Source organism: Barbus barbus (assembly GCF_936440315.1).
Source record: "Barbus barbus genome assembly, chromosome: 10".
Lineage (NCBI taxonomy): Eukaryota > Metazoa > Chordata > Actinopteri > Cypriniformes > Cyprinidae > Barbus > Barbus barbus.
Genome location: NC_136738.1, coordinates 33,473,320 through 33,494,437, shown reverse-complemented (window position 1 = coordinate 33,494,437; position 21,118 = coordinate 33,473,320). Strand labels below are relative to the sequence as shown.

General features: G+C 40.0%; 1 protein-coding gene across 3 annotated transcripts in view; it reads right to left on the bottom strand.

Moving 5' to 3' along the window:
- dpp10 (dipeptidyl peptidase like 10) overlaps positions 1-21,118 on the bottom strand; it is a 56,621-nt gene that overhangs the window by 27,484 nt on the left and 8,019 nt on the right. For 2 of the 3 annotated variants that reach the window (XM_079426927.1, XM_079426929.1), the window contains exons 2-3: positions 2,097-2,211; positions 1,806-1,901 (exon numbers count right to left, since the gene is read on the bottom strand). In XM_079426927.1, the coding sequence (XP_079283053.1) occupies positions 1,806-1,901; positions 2,097-2,211 (211 nt within the window). Of the gene's footprint in view, positions 1-1,805; positions 1,902-2,096; positions 2,212-6,401; positions 6,473-21,118 lie in introns of those variants that run through there. The other variant, XM_079426928.1, reaches the window with a different exon arrangement.

Below are 21,118 nucleotides of genomic sequence, written 5' to 3'. Positions count from 1 at the left end.
TTGTTAAAAAGGCCCAGCAGAGGCTGTACTTCCTTCGCCAGCTGAGAAAGCTCAACCTGCCACAGGAGCTGCTGAAACAGTTCTACTCTGCCATCATTGAATCTATCCTCTGCACCTCAATAACTGTCTGGTTCAGCTCAGCTACCAAATATGACCTCAGAAGACTACAGAGGGTAGTCCGGACTGCAGAGTGAATCATTGGTACAACCCTCCCCACTCTCCAAGAGCTGTATTTATCCAGAGTAAGCAAAAGGGCTGGTAAAATCACTCTGGACCCCTCACATCCAGCACACTCCCTCTTTGAACTGTTACCGTCTGGTCGACGCTACAGAGCTCTGAGAACCAGAACGATCAGACACAGGAACAGTTTCTTCCCTTCACAATAAACGTGGAACACACAACATTATTATACATTATTTATTCACCCCACACTTATTTGTTCATTTCAAATTTGTACATATCATAACTGTACATACATAATTGTCTATATTATATATTGTGTTTTTGCTTTTTGTACATTGCCTATTTGTATATTTGTATATAATTTTTTTATTATCTGAGCCCTGTCCTGTTGCTGTCTTTCTGTTGCACTGTGGAGCTTCTGTCACTATAACAAATTCCTCATGTGTAAACATACCTGGCCAATAAAGCTCATTCTGATTCTGATTCATGTGAAATATCTCATTCAGGTCAGTACTAAATAAACAATAGCATGCATTTTGTATGATCCCTCTGATCTTGGTAAAATAATCAACATTTTACAGATTCTGCAAGGTGTATGTAAACTTTTGACTTCAACTGTATATGTCATTTGGACTTCATTTCCCATCACACCCCGTACCCGAGACTGATTACCTGCACAGGTGTTCCCCATTGACTGGTCTATTTAATCTGCTCAACCCTTTCTCTCATTGCGAAGTCTTGTTCTTGCCATGCAGACATTTCTGAGTGTTTATCCCGTGTTTGATTTCCTGTTGTCATCCTGGACTGTTTACCCGTTTATGATAGAACTCTGCCTGCCTAATCTGACTCTGCCTGCCTTGCTGATCTGTTTTATCTGTCTGCCGCCTGCCCAGACCTCTAGCCCGAACTCTGTTTATGATTCTGCCCTGCCTACGTGGTACCTGACGCCTGTGATTGACCTATGCTTGTATGACCATTCTTGTGTGATAATAAAGCTGCACATGGATCTTAAAGACACTGCCTCCGCGTTACAATATAGCAGACCTAATATTAAATGATAGACGGCCCACTGCACATGATAATGTCCAGAGCTGCTGCAGTGTGCATCTGACTGACCGGTTGTTCAGCTTGATTCCGGACACTGGATCTGGCATCATATCTTCTGAGGTCATTCAGCGTTTTGAGGGTTTTGCACTTCCAAGGGAAACTAAATATCTGGCACAACCGTAAGTTCTGCTTTGTATTCTGCCAGTGAAATCATCTGCATATTCCAATTTAGATGGACATAATTTCTGATCACAAAGTCTACACACACTTCCACTCATTTCTACACAGTCAGTAACAATGCTGCGGCTGGGCAACTGCTTAAATTGCTGATCTATATTTGCGGTCTCAAGCATTTCAGATAAACAAAACAACTTTAGATTTAAGGGTCGGTCAGAGGGTTTCTTCTCATTTAAGCGGCTGGTTGTATAATGTTTCTTGCTCAGTGTCTGCGGTCATGATCAATCATCCTCTGCGATCAGCTGTGCTTAAGAGCTCATGATGGTGTACAGATGCTTAATGAATGAGATCCATTAGAAATGAATGGCGCATGTGGCTCTGTGGCCGTATTGTCTTACCGTTGATCCAGCGAGCTTCAGGGTCGTGTATGTAGAAATCTGCGCTGAAAAGATCCTCCACTGTCAGCTTGGTGTCACTCCCGGGCTGCGTATCCACTGTCACACAAACAGACGGACAAGAGCGTGTGGTCAGAAACAGAGCCGCTGAAGGCGTCACGTGTAATGTAACAAACAGCGGATCGAGTAACGGCCTAACGCTCCAGACTTAACGAATGCAAAAGTCTGCCAGACTGATTTCAGGAAGAACTTCACGAGCGCTGTGAGAACATGAAGCTGTGTTTGCTGCAGTACCTGGAGTGAGGAGGATCACAGACATGGTGATGAGAGAACAGACCACCAGAATTACCAGCAGAGCGATGGCGATCCCCTTCCAGTTCCTCTGAGGAGGACTCATGCCCGACAGATCCTTCAGAAACACAAATACACACAAACACATAATTTCTTCAACAGTACAGGAATGCTGAGAGATGAACATCTAGGAATAATAAAGGTTTCATTTGATTTCATTTGTACTTGATGATAGACGAGTCTAAATGATCTGAGTAACAGAAGCACGACTCGTATGAAGCAGTTAATGTGGAGTAATGATGGACAAAGGCTTTCTGCTCCAACACTTCAGTTATCCATCAACCTCTCAAACCTTCACCTTCATGAAGGACTAGAAACACTGTACAGGAGCATTTCTGCTCACTGATGAAAACTAGTGTCCCCCGTCTTTAAGCAAACCCGTTTATCCTAGTATAGAGACTGAAACGACTCTGAGATATCTTCAGATCTCCACACGGACTTCAGCAGTGAATGTGATAAAACAATAATACAGACAGTGGAATTCAAGATCAGCGTGACCAAAAGAAAACTCTGGTCCAGTTTGGAAAAGCAAACCGACCCTGATTTAAAGAACAGTCATATTTAATCTTGTACATTATATCTTCAGTCAATGATAATCGCTGTCCTTTCAGAGGATCATAAATCACTGAAATACTGCAACGGTCAAAGTTACCAAACACTTCCACATTACAGCTCTCTGCAGAACAGCTGTGATGATTTACTGCAACTTCAGAGAGCAATAATATGAAAATAAAACAAGGGACTGATGAAAATGAACTCCTCAAACGTCGGCGGTGAGCGTGGGACCGAGAGAGCGCGCCGCTATTTTTAGTGAGGTGACACGTGAAACGCTGCTCGCTTTGACCTCGCCGAGGACACGTTTAGGACGGTCAGAGGACGAACAGATTCATCCTTCATCTCTCAACACGAGCGGCGGATCTCGCTCCTTCACACGCCATCAAACATCACAATTAATAGTGTTTCCCAACAGAAAACACACACGCACATGAAGCGCTCAAAAACCATAAAAACCCACGTAAGCAAAGATCAGCAATGCCACTGTGCAAAAATACCCCTAAAGTCTAAATATAAAGGTCTGTGCATGTCAGAATAATAAAATAGACATCAGGGGCCGATTACATAAACTTAGCCACTGTCTTAAGATCCAGTCCGAGCCACTGAGCAACTCTTACTTTTTGGATTCAAATTAGACCAATCTACGTTTTTGTTATGTAACTGGCTTAAAAAAAAAAGTTATTTAAAAACAATTTGATGGCTTACTTGTAAGACTAATCTAAGCATTTTATGCAACCGGCCACTGAACAAAACATCTGGAAACCTCTGCAATCTCACAGAGACAGAGAGTAAATGTCTTTTCTCAGTAAAATGGAAATATTCAGCATTTAGAAAAGACACAATTCATTCCTATAGAGTTAATTCACATAAGGGACATTTAACATTTACCTGACAAAATATGTGTGTGTGTAATCATAAACATGACTGTGCTTCAGATTTCTACAATGATGGCAGTTAGAGCTTTAACGCAGTAATGAAATACATCGTTATATGATATCCAGACACTGAATTACAGTGACATTTCTCCGAGCGTTGTGCTGCTTTTAGATGTAGTTTTATGGTTTCCTACATCTGACATCATAATGTTATTGTGTGCTTTTCAAAAGAGAACAGAGAAACTGATCTATAATGAATGAGATCCGCTGCTAATGCTGTGTTTGTGAAGCATCATAATGTCAAATACATTCATTGAGCTGAAGTCAGAGGTCAAACCGCATCACTGTCGGCCATAAACACACAGATCTTCATTTACCAAACAGCACTGAATATCATCTGACATTAACAAACGTAGCAACTTATTTCTTTAATGCAATAAGGATTTGCAGAAGCATTTAGTTCCTCATCTCATCATACTCTCAGTTTGACTTGACTATCAGACATTACGTTTATTCTAAGCATTAAAACAAATCATTAATTAATTTTAAACATATTTTGAGACAAATACTGTTGTTAATGGCTAAAAGCTGAAGCGTGTAATTTCTTCCATTGATCAGACAGACCGTCTCAGATTCACAGATTTTGTGTTTATTTCATATCAGACATCCCTCCTGTCCCAGCGTCTCCCGGATATCGATAGCAGATCCCTGACGCCCGCAAATTATACACAATACCTTTTAAATCGAGCGAGAGACAGAAGCCCCGTTTTCAGCTTAATAAAGTTGCTCAAACTCCCTGAAATTAGTTTTTGAAGTCTGTCATATCGTTAAAACCAATTACTGTAGTGCATTAATACTGTGAAAAGTTATCAAAATGTCTGTGTAAACATGCCTTTTGAAAGAATACATTTTTTACTCAACATATCTTGCCATTTAGCAATGAAATTGAATTTCATTTTTCCAAAAGCACTATAAGAAATGTTCATTAAAATCATTACAGATTGGGAATTGTTACATCCCTTAAAGCCCGTTCACAACACTTATAATAAAAAAACAACAATAACAAAGTTTTAATAATTAATTATTTAATAACTATTATAACGATAACCAAAGGAACGGTATTGTTGGAATCAGAATGATTTTTCCCAGCTGATAAAATCAACAAAAACACTGAGATCAGAATGCATCAGACTTTAAAGAGCTGGAGCGTTTAGAGCAGCAGACGACAAACCTGCAGACTGACTCGGTCTTTAACACACCTGCAGTCAATAACATTCAGAATGCTTTCCAATGTACTTCCAGTCTGACCAGTTAAAGACCAACTGAAGTGTGCTCTTGTGAGGCTTTGTGCTGCAGAAGAACCATTTTCACGCAGATTTCTTCCACTGAGGCTTGAGAGGCATGATCAAAAGCTCAAATCTTACTAATCGCCACATGCTTAGCACAGAATAGACAAAAAAAAAAAAAAACATTGGTTCGACATGAATGATCATCCCTAGTGTGAAAATCACCAAAGGAATGAATTATTTCTATTCTTGTTTGAACATTTGTGTTTGATGTGAGAGTTTTTACAGTCGCCTCTGCCAGTCAATCATTAAAATAAATGCCACATTTTCTACATTATAACCCCATAATAAAAGCAATCATGGTTGTACATCTGAAGGCCAGCTGTGATAATGAAGACTAAGAAGCATTTTCAATGAAAAGAACAAAGTTGCATGTTTTGATCGACACTAAATATCCCAGCAGGCACAATGTTCTATTTAGAACAGTTGAATTGCAGGTAGATCGGAGGAGAAGACGTGTTTCTCTTTCAAAGCTCTGCATGAGTGTGTGCGATCGTCTGAAGATGAATGTGAGTGAAGATGATCGACTCTGACACAAGCTGTCAAACACAAACAACCTGCAGCAAGCGAACGCATGACTGGACTCAAACACATCCAGCTGCTCCGGGTTACAGATGATCGTCGCAACACTCAGAATATCACAAGTTAAACTGAACAAATGAAGCATCTGAATGCAGTCTCTGTCTGTGTGCTCTCACACTTTACTCTTTATATTAGGCATTTTTGGTAGTTATATAACACAACAAATATTAAACTTTTCTCTTTTTCCAAAGATTTTTTTTATTTTTTCAAAGAATATTTCATTTTATAAACATTAAACATTCAGATGTTATGATATTATTTTAACAGTCAGACTACATGGAGTATTTGTGAAAATCCATCTGTCATTAATTCTGTCGTCGGACGTCTGTTATTTGAAACTAACAAAAATGACGGAATGCTAATGAAACCAATAGTGATAGATACATTCAGCAGGGAATAGAGAAACAGCAGGGAGTTCAGATTAAACTTCCCTTGAAACATTCACAAACTAAAACACATAATGAGAGAGCTCCGGAAAACAGTGTTGTGTTTAGACACAGTTGGGTTTTCGTCACGGACGGCGTCTAACGCAGATTTGATGGAAATGCAGCAGATTTTCGTTCTTCTTTCTGAGAAATAGCGAGCCATTAATTATTCACACCTTCATCAGCGCGCTCCCGAGACTGGACAGGTACACAGACACGGGCGCGCGCGAGGCCAGCTCTCAATCACGATCACGAGCAGAATCAGAATAAGGACTGACCGGTGATGGAGAAACACGACAACAGAACCGTTAGAGATTTCCTCTGCAGTTAAACCGAGAGATAATGATGTAATGAACGGCGCGGGCGTTGGGTTCGTGTGCGCGCGATACTCAGCGGATTCGGGAAAAACAGGTCATTAACGAGATGAAAAAGCACCGTGTAACGCGAGAAGATGCCGTTCGTTACCTCATCCTGCGGATTCGGTCTCTGGCTTTGCTGCTCTTTGGTGGCCGTCATGATTCCGCTTCAGATGCCGCTGAGAAATCCCAAAAACCCCGGTGTGTCGCCGCTAGCGTCCGTGACCGAGCAGCGTCTTTATCATTCCACCGCAGCGCGAGCGAGCGATCGATCGATATGAACGGTGCTCTGATTCTGATCGATCTGAATGGTGCTCTGATTCTGATCGAATATAAACCGCTGCGAACGAGAGATGGAGAACGGCGGGCGCGAGCAGCGCGCGGACTGATGCTGCGCTCGAGGGGCGGGAGGATGACGCGCGATCCCGACACAAGCGACTGAACGACCGACAGACAGACACTGGAGCAGCACCGGACAGCGCAGATATCTAATCAGTCCTGCCTCCTCACCGACACCTGAATCACATCCATCGCTCTGAACTAACGCGAACTGTTCCGAGCTCAACTGCTCATTACGATCAATAACACCTTACATAAACTCCATAAACACCACTCTCTCATTCATTTCAGAAAGTGCTGACGAGGTGAGAGTTTCTGATTCTCAGACATCTTGAGTTTTTGGAAGTGGTTTATTGATATAAATACTTCTCATATCAAAGCAACAGTCACACTTAGGGCTGGGCGATATGACGATATAATCGTATATCGACGATGTCTTGTAAGTATCGCGATGTCGATGTCAACAGTCAGGTAACAGACGATTATCGACATTATCAGGAAAAAAAAATGACAAATGATTAACCTAGTAGGTTGCGAAAAATATTTTACACAGCCCCATAGTCACCATACAAGTCTTTTTGCATGCAAGAATGAAATAATTTAATAGGAGAGTTGGGAATCGAAAAGCTATTCCAATTTTGGAGATAAGATCATGCGTAAGGTCAGGAATCGAATTACTTGTTATAAAATTAAATTTCGATTCTGCTTCTCGATTCCTGTATGCCCATTTTTTGTGATTTCAAAAGATTCAACTGCAACAAGACAAAATAGAACTCACTTCTGCACTCGCACGCTGTTTTCTGTGCAGAGCACGCGCGCACACACACACACACACACACACACACACACCTCTTATATACGCGAACACTGGACTGAGCTCTCTTTCTCGCATTCTTACACATTCGAATGGACAAATACACACAAAATTATATCCAAATATCCCATAAATATAATCGGTTATGTCTTAAGTGAACGTAAAGAGGGTGTATTGGATCCGTGCATTGTGAGTGAGTGAAGTGACATTCAGCCAAGTATGGTGACCCATACTCGGAATTCGTGCTCTGCATTTAACCCATCCAACGTGCACACACACAGCAGTGAACACACACACACACCGTGAACATACACCCGGAGCAGTGAACACACACACACACACACACACACACACCGTGAACACACACCCGGAGCAGTGGGCAGCATTTATGCTGCGGCGCCCGGGGAGCAGTTGGGGGTTCGGTGTCTTGCTCAAGGGCACCTCAGTCGTGGTATTGAGGGTGGAGAGAGCACTGGACATTCACTCCCCCCACCTACAATCCCTGCCGGCCCGAGACTCGAACCCGCAACCTTTGGATCACGAGTCCAACTCTCTAACCATTAGGCCATGACTTCCCCATGACCCACGACTCATTGACAGCAGTCGCTGCAGCCAGTCATTAATGTTAATCAAAGAACAAAAGAAAAGAAAATCCCTCACTGATCTTGACTGAATCACTTTTGTAACCTCAGTTTATATTTTATTTTCCTGTTGTTCGGCGCTGACTACTGTAAAGACAATGAGCATCTGTGTATGTGATTATTTTGGAGATGTGTTCCAGTATAATTGATCCTTATTTAAGGTAAGGCCATTCTATTTTGATCTCCAGTTTAATCAAAGTTAACCAGAAAAAAGGACAAACAGTGGCACTGCATGTGTTTCTGAATATTTATTTTAACGGACTGTATAATGATGAAAAACCACACACACATGACAGTTATAATTAAAATACGCAAATTCCTTCACAGCCTATTCATACAGCACACACAGTGCCCTATTTTTTTAAACAGTGTATACAGTATAATTATGTTTAATTAAGCGGAGATATAGCACTATAAATTCTTAATTCATTTGCAACAAAACTATAAAGTTTTGTTGCAAACGGATGAAGACATTATAGGCTCAACATGCACGCGTTCGGAGATTCGGCAGCCCAACACTGAATATTATATTTTGGGCGTTGTATTTTGATTAATACAATAAAAATGATAAAAACTAAAATACAAAACTAAAATTTAAAATTACCCCTTGTTCTAAATAAATCAGTTATTTTTATTTTGTTAAAAACAGGCCAAAAGAGACCTCCGAACAAGGCTACCAAAAAAAAAAAAAAAAAAAAAAAGTAATGTTTTTGCTCAGAATTCTTTTAAATCTCTGCATGACTTTAGTCATACATGATAAATATCAAATAACTTATAGCTACAAGTTTAAAAACAGCGCTACAATTATTCTAATAAAAGGAAATTAAACTTACCATCATGAAATTTGTCTAATGCCAAAAAGAAAGAGTACCATCGGAAAACAGGCATATTTATTCAAGACATTACTATATGACACCAACATGCATTTATCATTCTTACAATCACCGCCAGAATGTCCAACTTCACCATGATGAACTTAAAATTGGGTTCTATCATTTTTCCTCAACAGTTCTTCTCACAAAACGAAATTAATTTCAAACACAAATTTGATAAGAACAGAGTGGAAATTATTAGCAACACCAACATAACAGTAAAGCTAATGTTTTCTGTTAGTTTAAGCACAAACTAAGAAAAGTAATACCAAACTTTAACGTGGCAATAATTAAGACCAAACTGAATATGGTGCATGTCGGCAATGTTTTCTTAGCGGGGGCGGGGCCTGGTGGAGGTGGGGCTTAGGTAGACGATATTATCGGATATCGCAATATTTTTTAAGGCGATTATCGATAAGATATTTTTGACATATCGCCCAGCCCTAGTCACACTGCAGTGTTCTGTACAGACAGTTTGGTAGTTTATGTGTATTACAACCAAATGCAAAAAAAATCAGGTTATGTCAACATGTATTAAATCTGAATTCATGTGTACATAGCCTAAATGAACAGCTAATTAATGATCCCTCGTTTGAAGCCATGAAATGTGTGCCGGATAGATGAAGCAGTTTACTTCAAAAATCCATGTTTAACATACAGACCTAAACACACTATTTTAAATCTGAAGTTTCCATTGTATGGTTGGCATTTGTGGAACTGCCCACTATGAACTAAGGGTAATAAATTGTGCCCAAAATATTGACAAACCTCTAGAAATGCTCAACATAAAAATCAAGATTTGAAGAAAGAAGAAAATTGAAAATGTCATGTGAACAATTTCTCTCTAAACAGATATTCAATTTGGGAGGAATTAGGAAAACTGTAGTTGATAACTCTGCATTAGAGAGAATAAAACAAGAGAAAAAACCTGGACTTTCTAGAAACTTTTTCCAGAACTGTTAAAAGCGAGTTGATTGTGGAGACGGCAAGAGCGCATAAGTGTGTTGCTTAATACCAGTTTTCTGTTACTGCCGTTTAGATTAAATATCTGCTAGTTGGGAGGATTCATTCATTTACTGCTTATTTTATTTAAAAAGTGTATGCTGATTGTGCATGTTGTTTGCCGTTGGCTGTAATTAGAAATTAGAATTAGAAATTCCAATCATTGGAAACTGTACCGCACTTAGATTTGATTTCGAGCCATTTGCGTGCTATAGTCTCTCATCGCTGGGCATCACTAGAACTGCACTCCACTGGTTTGAGTCTTAGCTCACAGCTAGGTTCTTCAAGGTTTCTTGGAGAGGAGAGGCATCTAAATCATATCAACTGGTCACTGGGGTTCCTCAGGGATCAGTTCTTGGACCCCTACTCTTCTCCATACACACTACATCACTGGGACCCATCATATAGGCACATGGCTTCTCCTACCATTGCTATGCTGATGACACACAGCTCTCTCTCTCATTTATCTCTCATGCCCACCTCCGTCTGTCAGTGGATCAACAGCTCCCTGACAAACAGGCAGCAGCTAGTGAGGCTGGGAAAATTCTCATCCAGCACCCGCACCATCAGCACGGGAGCTCCTCAGGGCTGTGATCGGCCTCATCCAGGACGGTGACGAGTCTGCTTACAGACAGGAGGTTAAGGAGCTGGCTGTCTGGTGCAGTCTTAACAACCTGGAGCTTAACACGCTCAAAACTGTGGAGATGATCGTGGACTTCAGGAGAAACCCCCCTGCTCTCCCCCCAATCACCATCATGAACAGCACTGTGACTGCAGTGGAGTCATTCAGATTCCTGGGCAGCACAATTTCTCAGGACCTGAAGTGGGACAATCACATTGAGTCCATTTTGAAAAAGGCCCAGCAGAGGCTGTACTTCCTTCGCCAGCTGAGGAAGTTCAACCTGCCACAGGAGCTGCTGAAACAATTCTACTCCGCCATCATTGAATCTATCCTCTGCACTTCGATAACTGTCTGGTTCAGCTCAGCTACCAAATCTGACCTCAGAAGACTACGGAGAGTAGTCCGGACTGCTGAGCGAATCATTGGTACAACCCTCCCTACTCTCCGAGAACTGTACTTATCCAGAGTGAGCAAAAGAGCTGGCAAAATCACTCTGGACCCCTCACATCCAGCACACTCCCTCTTTGAACTGTTACCGTCTGGTCGACGCTACAGAGCTCTGAGCACCAGAACGACCAGACACAGGAACAGTTTCTTCCCTCAGGCAATCTATCTGATAACCACTCAACAATAAACGTGGAACCCACAACACTATTATACATAATTTATTTAACACACATACTTAATTTACATTACAAATTTGCACATATCATAACTGTACATACATAATTGTCTATATTTATATATTGTGTTTTTTGCTATTTTGTACATTGCCTATTTGTATATTATTATTTTTATTATCTATGTCTTGTCACCAGGGACAGATTATGACACAGAGGTGCCCTGGGCACGGACTGATTATAGGCCCCCCTCAGTTGAAATTGCGGTAATTTTCCTTAAATTCAAATAGCAATGGATTATATCTACACTAAGTGTAAATAGACACTCTGTTTACATTATCAAATAACATTATCATTGACAAAGAATTAAAGCACTCTCAAAAACTCCCATTAATCACTGAATTTGCTTATATTGGGAAATTAATATCTTACATCGTATGCACTTCTGCACTTTGTTGTTTCTGATGAGAGAAATCGGCAGAGAGCAGAATTCATTCAGGGAGCGCGCGCACTGAACAAAACAGCTGTTTCAGCGATGACTCATCTGAACGCCTCTTATTGGCCACTGTACTCATAAACTCAACAGAATCATGTGTGATTGGTTGTAATGCGCAGTGCTGTAGAAAATCTCCATGCCAGCCCTGAAGTTGAGCGAACGCAGATTTTAATTTAGCAGTTGATGATGTGCCAATCTAATCACACCGGTGTGATCGTTCATTAAATATAAAAAATATTATTCGGCTATTTTTTTTTCTTCTTTTGGAAGCTGCATTCAAAATCCACTTGCCTCAAAAATCTGAGGGGGCACAGTTGAAATCGCGTTCTTGGAGTAGAGGTATTTCGGCTGGGCCCCCCTCTGGTCCAGTGCCCTGGGCCCGTGACCGGTAGGCCTGTGCGTTAATCCGTCCCTGCTTGTCACTGTCATTCTGTTGCACTGTGGAGCTTCTGTCACTAAAACAAATTCCTCGTATGTGTAAACATACCTGGCAATAAAACTCATTCTGATTCTGATTTCAACCAGATGATCAGTATCAAACACAGGGCCCGCAAAATCGCTAGCCCGACATCCCGGGCTATTGTGTTTTCCAGTCGGGCTACTGTGGAAGATTTTTATTAGTCAAAAGATGAATTAATCAAATATACTTAAGGTTAAATTAGCCATTTATATATCAAATTATTCTTCCATTATAATTATATGTCTGTGTGTGTGTTTCTGAGGCCTGCACGAATGAGATGAGCAGACCCTCAAAATAGGTAACAGCTGCAACAGGTCAAGGCCATATAGGGAGACCTTTCTAAATATATGTAAGGAAAACAGCCTAAAAAGGTGAAACCATGTATGAAATGTATTGAACCCGCCTAGAGGAAAGACTATTTAAAGACATTCAGAAGAACTTTCCTGCAGGAGGCTTCTCGGCTTTATTTTCTTGTTTTAATAAAGTCTATTTTCTGGCATCGAAACCCCAAGATTTGAGAGAGATTATACATAGAAAAGGCGGAAGCCACCACAATTGGTGTCACGAACAGGATTGGTTTGAAGCAGAGTGTGAAAATCCGCGTTGGGCTGTTTGACGAACAACACGAATTGAGTGGCCACAAATAAAAGGTAGGCAGTTTATGCTTATATAATTGATTTGTGTTGTTTGCCATTTAGCCCTGCGTGGTAAGAACTCTTACAAATTGCTCTTCCAAATTTAAAGAACAAAAGAAAGAAAATACAAAGGGGGTTTTGATTCCAGAATAACTAATTGCATATAATAATCTGTGTTTATTGTTATGGGCCTTAAGGATAACATTAAACGTTAAGCAGATAAAGTAGAGGAAAGCGCGCAAAGTCGTCGGATACCGCCCTGGAGGAATTTCCAGGGGATTGCATAGGACAGCAAAAATCCTATGGATACCGCTTTGTTCATAATAAGTTACGCAAAGGTCTGAACGGATAGGCAAATATTCCTGCTGGATTTAATTTTTTACTGTGTTGAGGAAGTGAATCAGTAGAAGACGAAATTAACCAGGTCGTTCTAGAGGAGCGTAGTGTAATCGATTTATTGTCTATGCCTGTGTTTGCGTCTGCATGAACGATTGAGGTTGTATGAAAAATAAATAAATCCCGTATTGGGTAGGTAAAAGCTGCGCACCTGCTCTTGGACCCCCCTCGGGTAGGACGCAGCTAGTGCCGGACCCGAGAGGGATGAATGACGGTATGAGCTCTATAAATAAGGAGACAAAGAATGAAAGAATAATCCCTGTGTGAATAAAGGGACTAGAAGGAGTGAATGTGATTAGGAAAAATTAATATCAATAAAGATAGAATAAGATCTGTTATAAGCTTTTACTTTTTAGAAATCTGTGTGATAGTGAAGGAGAAGATTTCTGAGATCAAAGCAGCAGAAGTGAGATCAAGATATTAAATTTTAAAAAAAGTATGGTATAAATACTTTTAAGGGCGGACAAAAGAATTTTAAAAAATAGAAGAGAAGAATAATAAATAGAAAAAAATATTTTTAGAAGATTTGAATATTGAGTGATTATAAAACAGAGTTGAAACTATAAACTCATAGTGTACATGCATCAGACAATAAAAAACTAAGTTTAAAGATGCAAGTGACAAAATAAAGGTTAAAAAAATAGGAGATCATTGGTTAAAATAGTTAAATTAAGTGGAAAAAAATGAAAGATAATTGGCTATAGAGTTTTAAATATTGGATTGTAAGATTATAAGAAAAAGTATGGCAGCCACTCCGGTGGAAATATTAGGATTAAAATATACACTGGGTAAAGAATTGATAAATAAGGTCTCAAACAAATGGCAGAAGAGAAGTAAGAATATGATGATAAAATGGCCAGAAGAAGGGACATTTGATGTAGCATGGTGTGAGGTAATGGAAATTCTGATAAAAAAAACCATAAAACTAAAAGTAATAGAAAAAAAGAGAGAAGCAAAAAGAGAAAAAGAACAAAGTTTTGGCCATGTTCAAAAAAGGAAGGGCATGATGCATTAAAAAGCATAAAACAGGCAAGGAAAATACTAAAGGAGGCAGACAAAGAGACACGGAAAAAGGAAATGATGTTTTCTAAACCACCCCCATATCTGCCCCCAGAGGGACAGTATAGAAGAAGAAATAGAGAAAAAATAAATAAATAAAAATACAAGAGGCAAATAAATTAGAGGGAGAGGGAGAAATAAAGTGTTTGGCAATTGGATCAGAGCGGAGAGCAGGGGACCCTCAGACCACTAGCTACCCAACTCCCAATTTTAATCAAGGGTGCACAGGGACAGTATGTCCCCTGAGCCTCACAGGACCTCGAGGGGCTGGTCACTCGCCTCCCAGATATTCATGATGTGGCTGGAAATTGGCAAACTTTTAGCTGTGGGGGACATTAAAGCACTTCTGGCAAAGAAAATGGGAGGAGCAAAGATGGAAGAAATTCTTCAAGCATCCAATCTACACAGAGCTGTGGACTCTCACTATATGGATGGAACTGTTTTTGATGCATTTCGTCCAGGAGTGTGGCAAGCACTGCGAGCGGAGTACCCAATCAGACTAGACCCTAAATCATTAAAGGGAGAACAGCTGGGGGAAACAGAAAATCCAACCACATACAGTCAGGTCCATGAATATTGGGACATCGACACAATTCTAACATTTTTGGCTCTATACACCACCACAATGGATTTCAAATGAAACGAACAAGATGTGCTTTAACTGCAGACTGTCAGCTTTAATTTGAGGGTATTTACATCCAAATCAGGTGAACGGTGTAGGAATTACAACAGTTTGCATATGTGCCTCCCACTTGTTAAGGGACCAAGGGTAATGGGACAATTGGCTTCTCAGTTGTTCCATGGCCAGGTGTGTGTTATTCCCTCATTATCCCAATTACAATGAGCAGATAAAAGGTCCAGAGTTAATTTCAAGTGTGCTATTTGCATTTGGAATCTGTTGCTGTCAACTGTCAAGATGAGATCCAAAGAGCTGTCACTATCAGTGAAGTAAGCCATCATTAGGCTGAAAAAACAAAACAAACCCATCAGAGAGATAGCAAAAACATTAGGCGTGGCCAAAACAACTGTTTGGAACATTCTTCAAAAGAAGGAACGCACCGGTGAGCTCAGCAACACCAAAAGACCCGGAAGACCACGGAGAACAACTGTGGTGGATGACCGAAGAATTCTTTCCCTGGTGAAGAAAACACCCTTCACAACAGTTGGCCAGATCAAGAACACTCTCCAGGAGGTAGGTGTATGTGTGTCAAAGTCAACAATCAAGAGAAGACTACACCAGAGTGAATACAGAGGGTTCACCACAAGATGTAAACCATTGGTGAGCCTCAAAAACAGGAAGGTCAGATTAGAGTTTGCCAAACGACATCTAAAAAAGCCTTCACAGTTCTGGAACAACATCCTATGGACAGATGAGACCAAGATCAACTTGTACCAGAGTGATGGGAAGAGAAGAGTATGGAGAAGGAAAGGAACTGCTCATGATCCTAAGCATACCACCTCATCAGTGAAGCATGGTGGTGGTAGTGTCATGGCGTGGGCATGTATGGCTGCCAGTGGAACTGGTTCTCTTGTATTTATTGATGATGTGACTGCTGACAAAAGCAGCAGGATGAATTCTGAAGTGTTTCGGGCAATATTATCTGCTCATATTCAGCCAAATGCTTCAGAACTCACTGGACGGTGCTTCACAGTGCAGATGGACAATGACCCAAAGCATACTGCAAAAGCAACCAAAGAGTTTTTGAAGGGAAAGAAGTGGACTGTTATGCAATGGCCAAGTCAATCACCGGACTTGAATCCGATTGAGCATGCATTTCACTTGCTGAAGACAAAACTGAAGGGAAAATGCCCCAAGAACAAGCAGGAACTGAAGACGGTTGCAGTAGAGGCCTGGCACAGCATCACCAGGGATGAAAGTCAGTGTCTGGTGATGTCTATGCGTTCCAGACTTCAGGCTGTAATTGACTGCAAAGGATTTGCAACCAAGTATTAAAAAAATTAAAGTTTGATTTATGATTATTATTCTGTCCCATTACTTTTGGTCCCTTAACAAGTGGGAGGCACATATGCAAACTGTTGTAATTCCTACACCGTTCACCTGATTGGGATGTAAATACCCTCCAATTAAAGCTGACCGTCTGCGGTTAAAGAACATCTTGTTCGTTTCATTTTAAATCCATTGTGGTGGTGTATAGAGCCAAAAATGTTAGAATTGTGTCGATGTCCCAATATTTATGGACCTGACTGTATGTTCAGAGACAGCTGAAAAGATGGAAACAAGAGACTGAAGGAAATCCAGAAGGAGACCCATTAATGGCAACACTGTTTAGAAATGCTGTGATTTAAGCCATGCCACAAGCTGTAAAGAGCAGGCTAGAGGTCGTGGTCAGCTTAAACTCTAAAACACACAAAGAGTTCTGTGCATGCAATTCTAAAGGCAGATTTAGAAGGTCTTATGATAGACGGTACACTATTACAATATATGGATGATTTGATTATTTGTTCTACATCACTAGAACAATGTCATCAAGATTCTATTAAGGTCTTGACGAAATTAGCACAAGGAGGTCATAAAGTGTCCAAAAACAAACTACAGTATTGCCAGCCTCAAGTTGAATACTTAGGAAGATTGATTGCATTTGGCACACAAGCTATAGCTCCAGCTCAATTAGAAGGATAAGTAAAACACCTTTGCCTCAAACAGTAGGACAAATGATGACTTTCTTAGAAATTACTGGCTTTAGTGCCGACTGGATAGAAGACTATGCAGTCAAAACAGGGCCATTGACAGAAATCATGAAACAAGCAGGACTGCAACATTTAAGTAATCCATTAAAATGGAACACAGATGCCTTACTAGCATTTGAGACTATAAAAAAGGAACTACAACAAGCCCCTACATTGGGTGTGGCTGACTATTCTAAGAATTTTCATTTGTATGTGGCCAATAGAGCTGACGGATATGCATCAGCTGTATTGATGCAAGAGACTTGTAGTGGGAGGAAAAACAGCCTATAGCTTATTACAGCACAAAGTTAGATAATGTAGCACAGGGTTACCCACCATGTTACCAACAAAGCCTAGCAGCAGTATATAATGCTTATGAAAAAGCGTCCACAATAACCATGGGGTAGCCAGTAACTATTTATACTCATCACAAAATTGTGAAATTAGTAGAACAAGGGAAATTTGTTCTGACCCAAGCTCGAATTCTGGCCTATAGGCCCTTTTCACAATGACGTCAGCTAACTTCCGCTTTATCGCAAAGCAGTGTATCGGTACTTCCGCTATACCTTTATACCGAAGACTTCTCGGGAGAATGTGGGAAAAACTTGAAATATGAAAGGCGTTGGTTAAGAGTTAAGACTAATAATGTTAATGTACTTACAGTCGGATTCTTTTGCGAACGTTTTTCTGCATCTGCCTTAGATGGGAGGCTTGCTTGCCCAACTGCTTGCTTTCACATTCGTATGACATGTATTCACAAAATATATACTTGAAATCTTTTCACTTGTTATTTCGGTTTATGTAATTCCTTGGATAGTTTATTTGTGAGTACACTGTGTCAATTAAATTCCCCGTATAGTTCCGCAATAAAAAGACTAACAGCGTGATTATGTTTTTATTTACTATGGGAAAATGACATGGACACATCATATTTTTATATTAAATCTTTTTACTACATGGCAAATTTCACATCCATAAATGCAAGTGGTCTGAAAAGAAGCCCATTGTCCAGTTCAAGAATAAAATGCTTAATGTTGAAACAATGCAAAAAGGACCGCCGCGTAGTGCTACAGAACTTGGACTTCTACAATTACTTCAAATCCTCCATTCACTTTAACTACATGTATACCCTGTTTTTTTCTCTGTGTATTATTATTGATTAATATGATCGATTGTATTTTATTTTCGTTACAGGATATATGCAATGTGATGTTAAAAAACAACTGACGTGCGTTTTATATTCATTTACACAAATACTCGCATTTAATTTTTTAAAAAGTAAAAAAAAAAACAATTATGTAAACTTAATATATTTAATATTTATTTTTTTATTACATTGTTATAAAAATAAAAGGGAACATTATAGACCCCATTTTATTGATATTTAAATAGTACAAACTTAAATAGTACTGTTAAATAGTACTGTTGAACTGTTCTTGTACATACAGGCGCTGTATTAAGCAGGACATAATTTACTGAATGAAGGCTTTCCATTACGAAATGTCTAAAACGTTTGTTTATTTGACAAATATATCTAAGCATCTAACTGCAATAAAGACAGTAAACATTGTGCCAGAGTGGCGGGAATCAGAAAGTATGACTTCAGTGCTGCGTTTCGAACTCCTCCATCGACTTCAAACAGCAAATCTCGCCGATTGGTATTCGGTAAATTCGTTTGAGATGTCAAACGCCTCGCCTTGAATAAGGACGACGGTAGACAGCGGCAGTCATCCTCTAACCATACTTTTGGCAGATGTACAAGCGTCTGGGTGAACTCTATGCTGGTAGGGATAGCGCTTTCCTATGCTGGCGGAAGTAAGATTACCCTGCTTCGCGTAAGAACGGAAGTTGTGTGACGTCATGTGAAAAGGGCCTATTCAGCCATACTCACATATCCAGATGTGACTATTAAAAGATGTCAAACCGTTGATCCGGCTGAATTAATTCCTTTGGCTTTTGAAGGAAATCCCCATGATTGTGTGCATGCTTCATTAGCATTTACAAGATTACGACCAGATCTTGAATCAACACCCATCCCTGAAGCAGAAGTCACTTACTTCGTAGATGGTTCTAGCTTTAGAGACCATGAAGGATATCATACAGGATATTCGGTAGTAAAGAGAGACAAAGCAGAATTTGTACCTGTGATATCACAACATTGTGTACAACCTTGTTCTCCTCAATTAGCAGAATTAAAAGCTCTCACAGCTGCATGTCAGTTAGCAAAAGGACAAACAGCTAATATTTTCACAGATTCTGCATAAGCTCATGGAGTATGTCATCTATTTGGAGTGGTGTGGAAGCAAAGAGGTTTCAAAAAGAGTGATGGAACTCCCATCCAACATGAAGAACATATAGGTCAATTCATTTCTGCTATGATGCTACCAAAACGACTAGCAGTAATCAAATGTCAGGCACATAAAAAGGGTAACTATATTTCAGTGCTATTAGGCTAAAGTTAGCATTTTCCCAGATCTCCTACTGCACCTTTAACTCTTTCCCTGTCATTGAAAAACTTTGTCTGTTTTCACTGTTATACAGCAGGAGGCACAATTACACATCTTCTGAAAGAGTACTGAACGTCTGGATCAAAACACGGCGGAGAAGCAGCAGAAACAAGCGGTCGCATATGTAATCAGAAGAATATGTAAAATAACACGATCATCACGCATTAAATCGCATATAAATGCAAACTGCCTAATGTTAGCGAATGAAATGATGACTGGAAATGGTTTAGGACTCGGGGGTGTTGATGGAGGCGATCGACTCCATCTGTGCTTTCATCATCAATCTGAATCTGATCCCATTTTCTCAGCTTTTTGTTCTAAATGTTTCTATTCTAATTAAACTTACCTACATTAAAATGTTGATAAAAATAATACATAAAGCTAGGCTGTCAAATAAAAATTTGAATTTAATTTTAGGTGTGCGTTAAGGCAGGCTTGTTAGTGCTGCACGAGATGCGAAGACGATGATAGTGCCTTTGTATTATAATGTTTTTGTTGACCTGTCCAGTTGAAGCCACTGGATGCAGCGCTGCTGCGTTGTTCCTTCAAAATATTGTGGAAAAAGAGAACATCAGTGCAGAGAAGAGCTTGTTTACATCAAAATTGAAACCAAGCCATTCACACAGAATGCATGTTTTGCACTTTTTCTAGAGGGACATCTATCACCGTTGCACTCACGAGTCACATGTTTAGAAAGCCATGTAAAATTAATATAAGTTCAACTTTTAAAAAAGCAGGTCTCAAGACTTTATGGCGTTTTTTCCCTATCCTACTGCATCTCATGTTTTTAAATGAAAAAGTATTCTGTGTGATTGGCTTTTGGCCTTTGTATTAACCAATGCATACATACATGATGCTGTTTTGTTTATAATTGTTTATATTAGAAACAATGCACTTTTTCACAGATAGTCAGGTCATTTTATTTTATCAACAAAGCAGTAAAATGTATAATATTTTGCTTAGTGCGCCCTCTTGTGGCCTCAGGAGAGAAGCCAAAAACTTTTTTCTCCAAACTGAAATTATGCCTTTTCAATTTTTATATAATTTGAATATTGATAATATTTAAGTACAAAATTCGAATTTATTTTTTTAGCCATTTTGGCAGCTCTAACATAAATCTATCATACAACTTTTTGGTTTAAAAGTAGAGGCTCTGTTCTTTCTTGGGAAGTCGTGGCCTAATGGTTAGAGAGTCGGACTCGTGATCCAAAGGTTGTGGGTTCGAGTCTCGGGCCGGCAGGGATTGTAGGTGGGGGGAGTGAATGTCCAGCGCTCTCTCCACCCTCAATACCACGACTGAGGTGCCCTTGAGCAAGACACCGAACCCCAAACTGCTCCCCGGGCGCCGCAGCATAAATGCTGCCCACTGCTCCGGGTGTGTGTTCACGGTGTGTGTTCACGGTGTGTGTGTGTGCATTTGTTCACTACTCACTGCTGTGTGTGTGCACTTGGATGGGTTAAACGCAGAGCACCAATTTCGAGTATGGGTCACCATACTTGACAATAAGTCACGACGACTTTATTTTGGTGTATTGCATTTTCAAATATTCATACAACAAACTATTCTGGGAGTCATGAAAGTTTTGTGAAAATGACCAAAAAAAGCTGATGGTGGCTGGCAACCTTTTAAAAAAAAACACTGGCAGGGAAAGAAGAGTTCACATTTTCCCTTTAC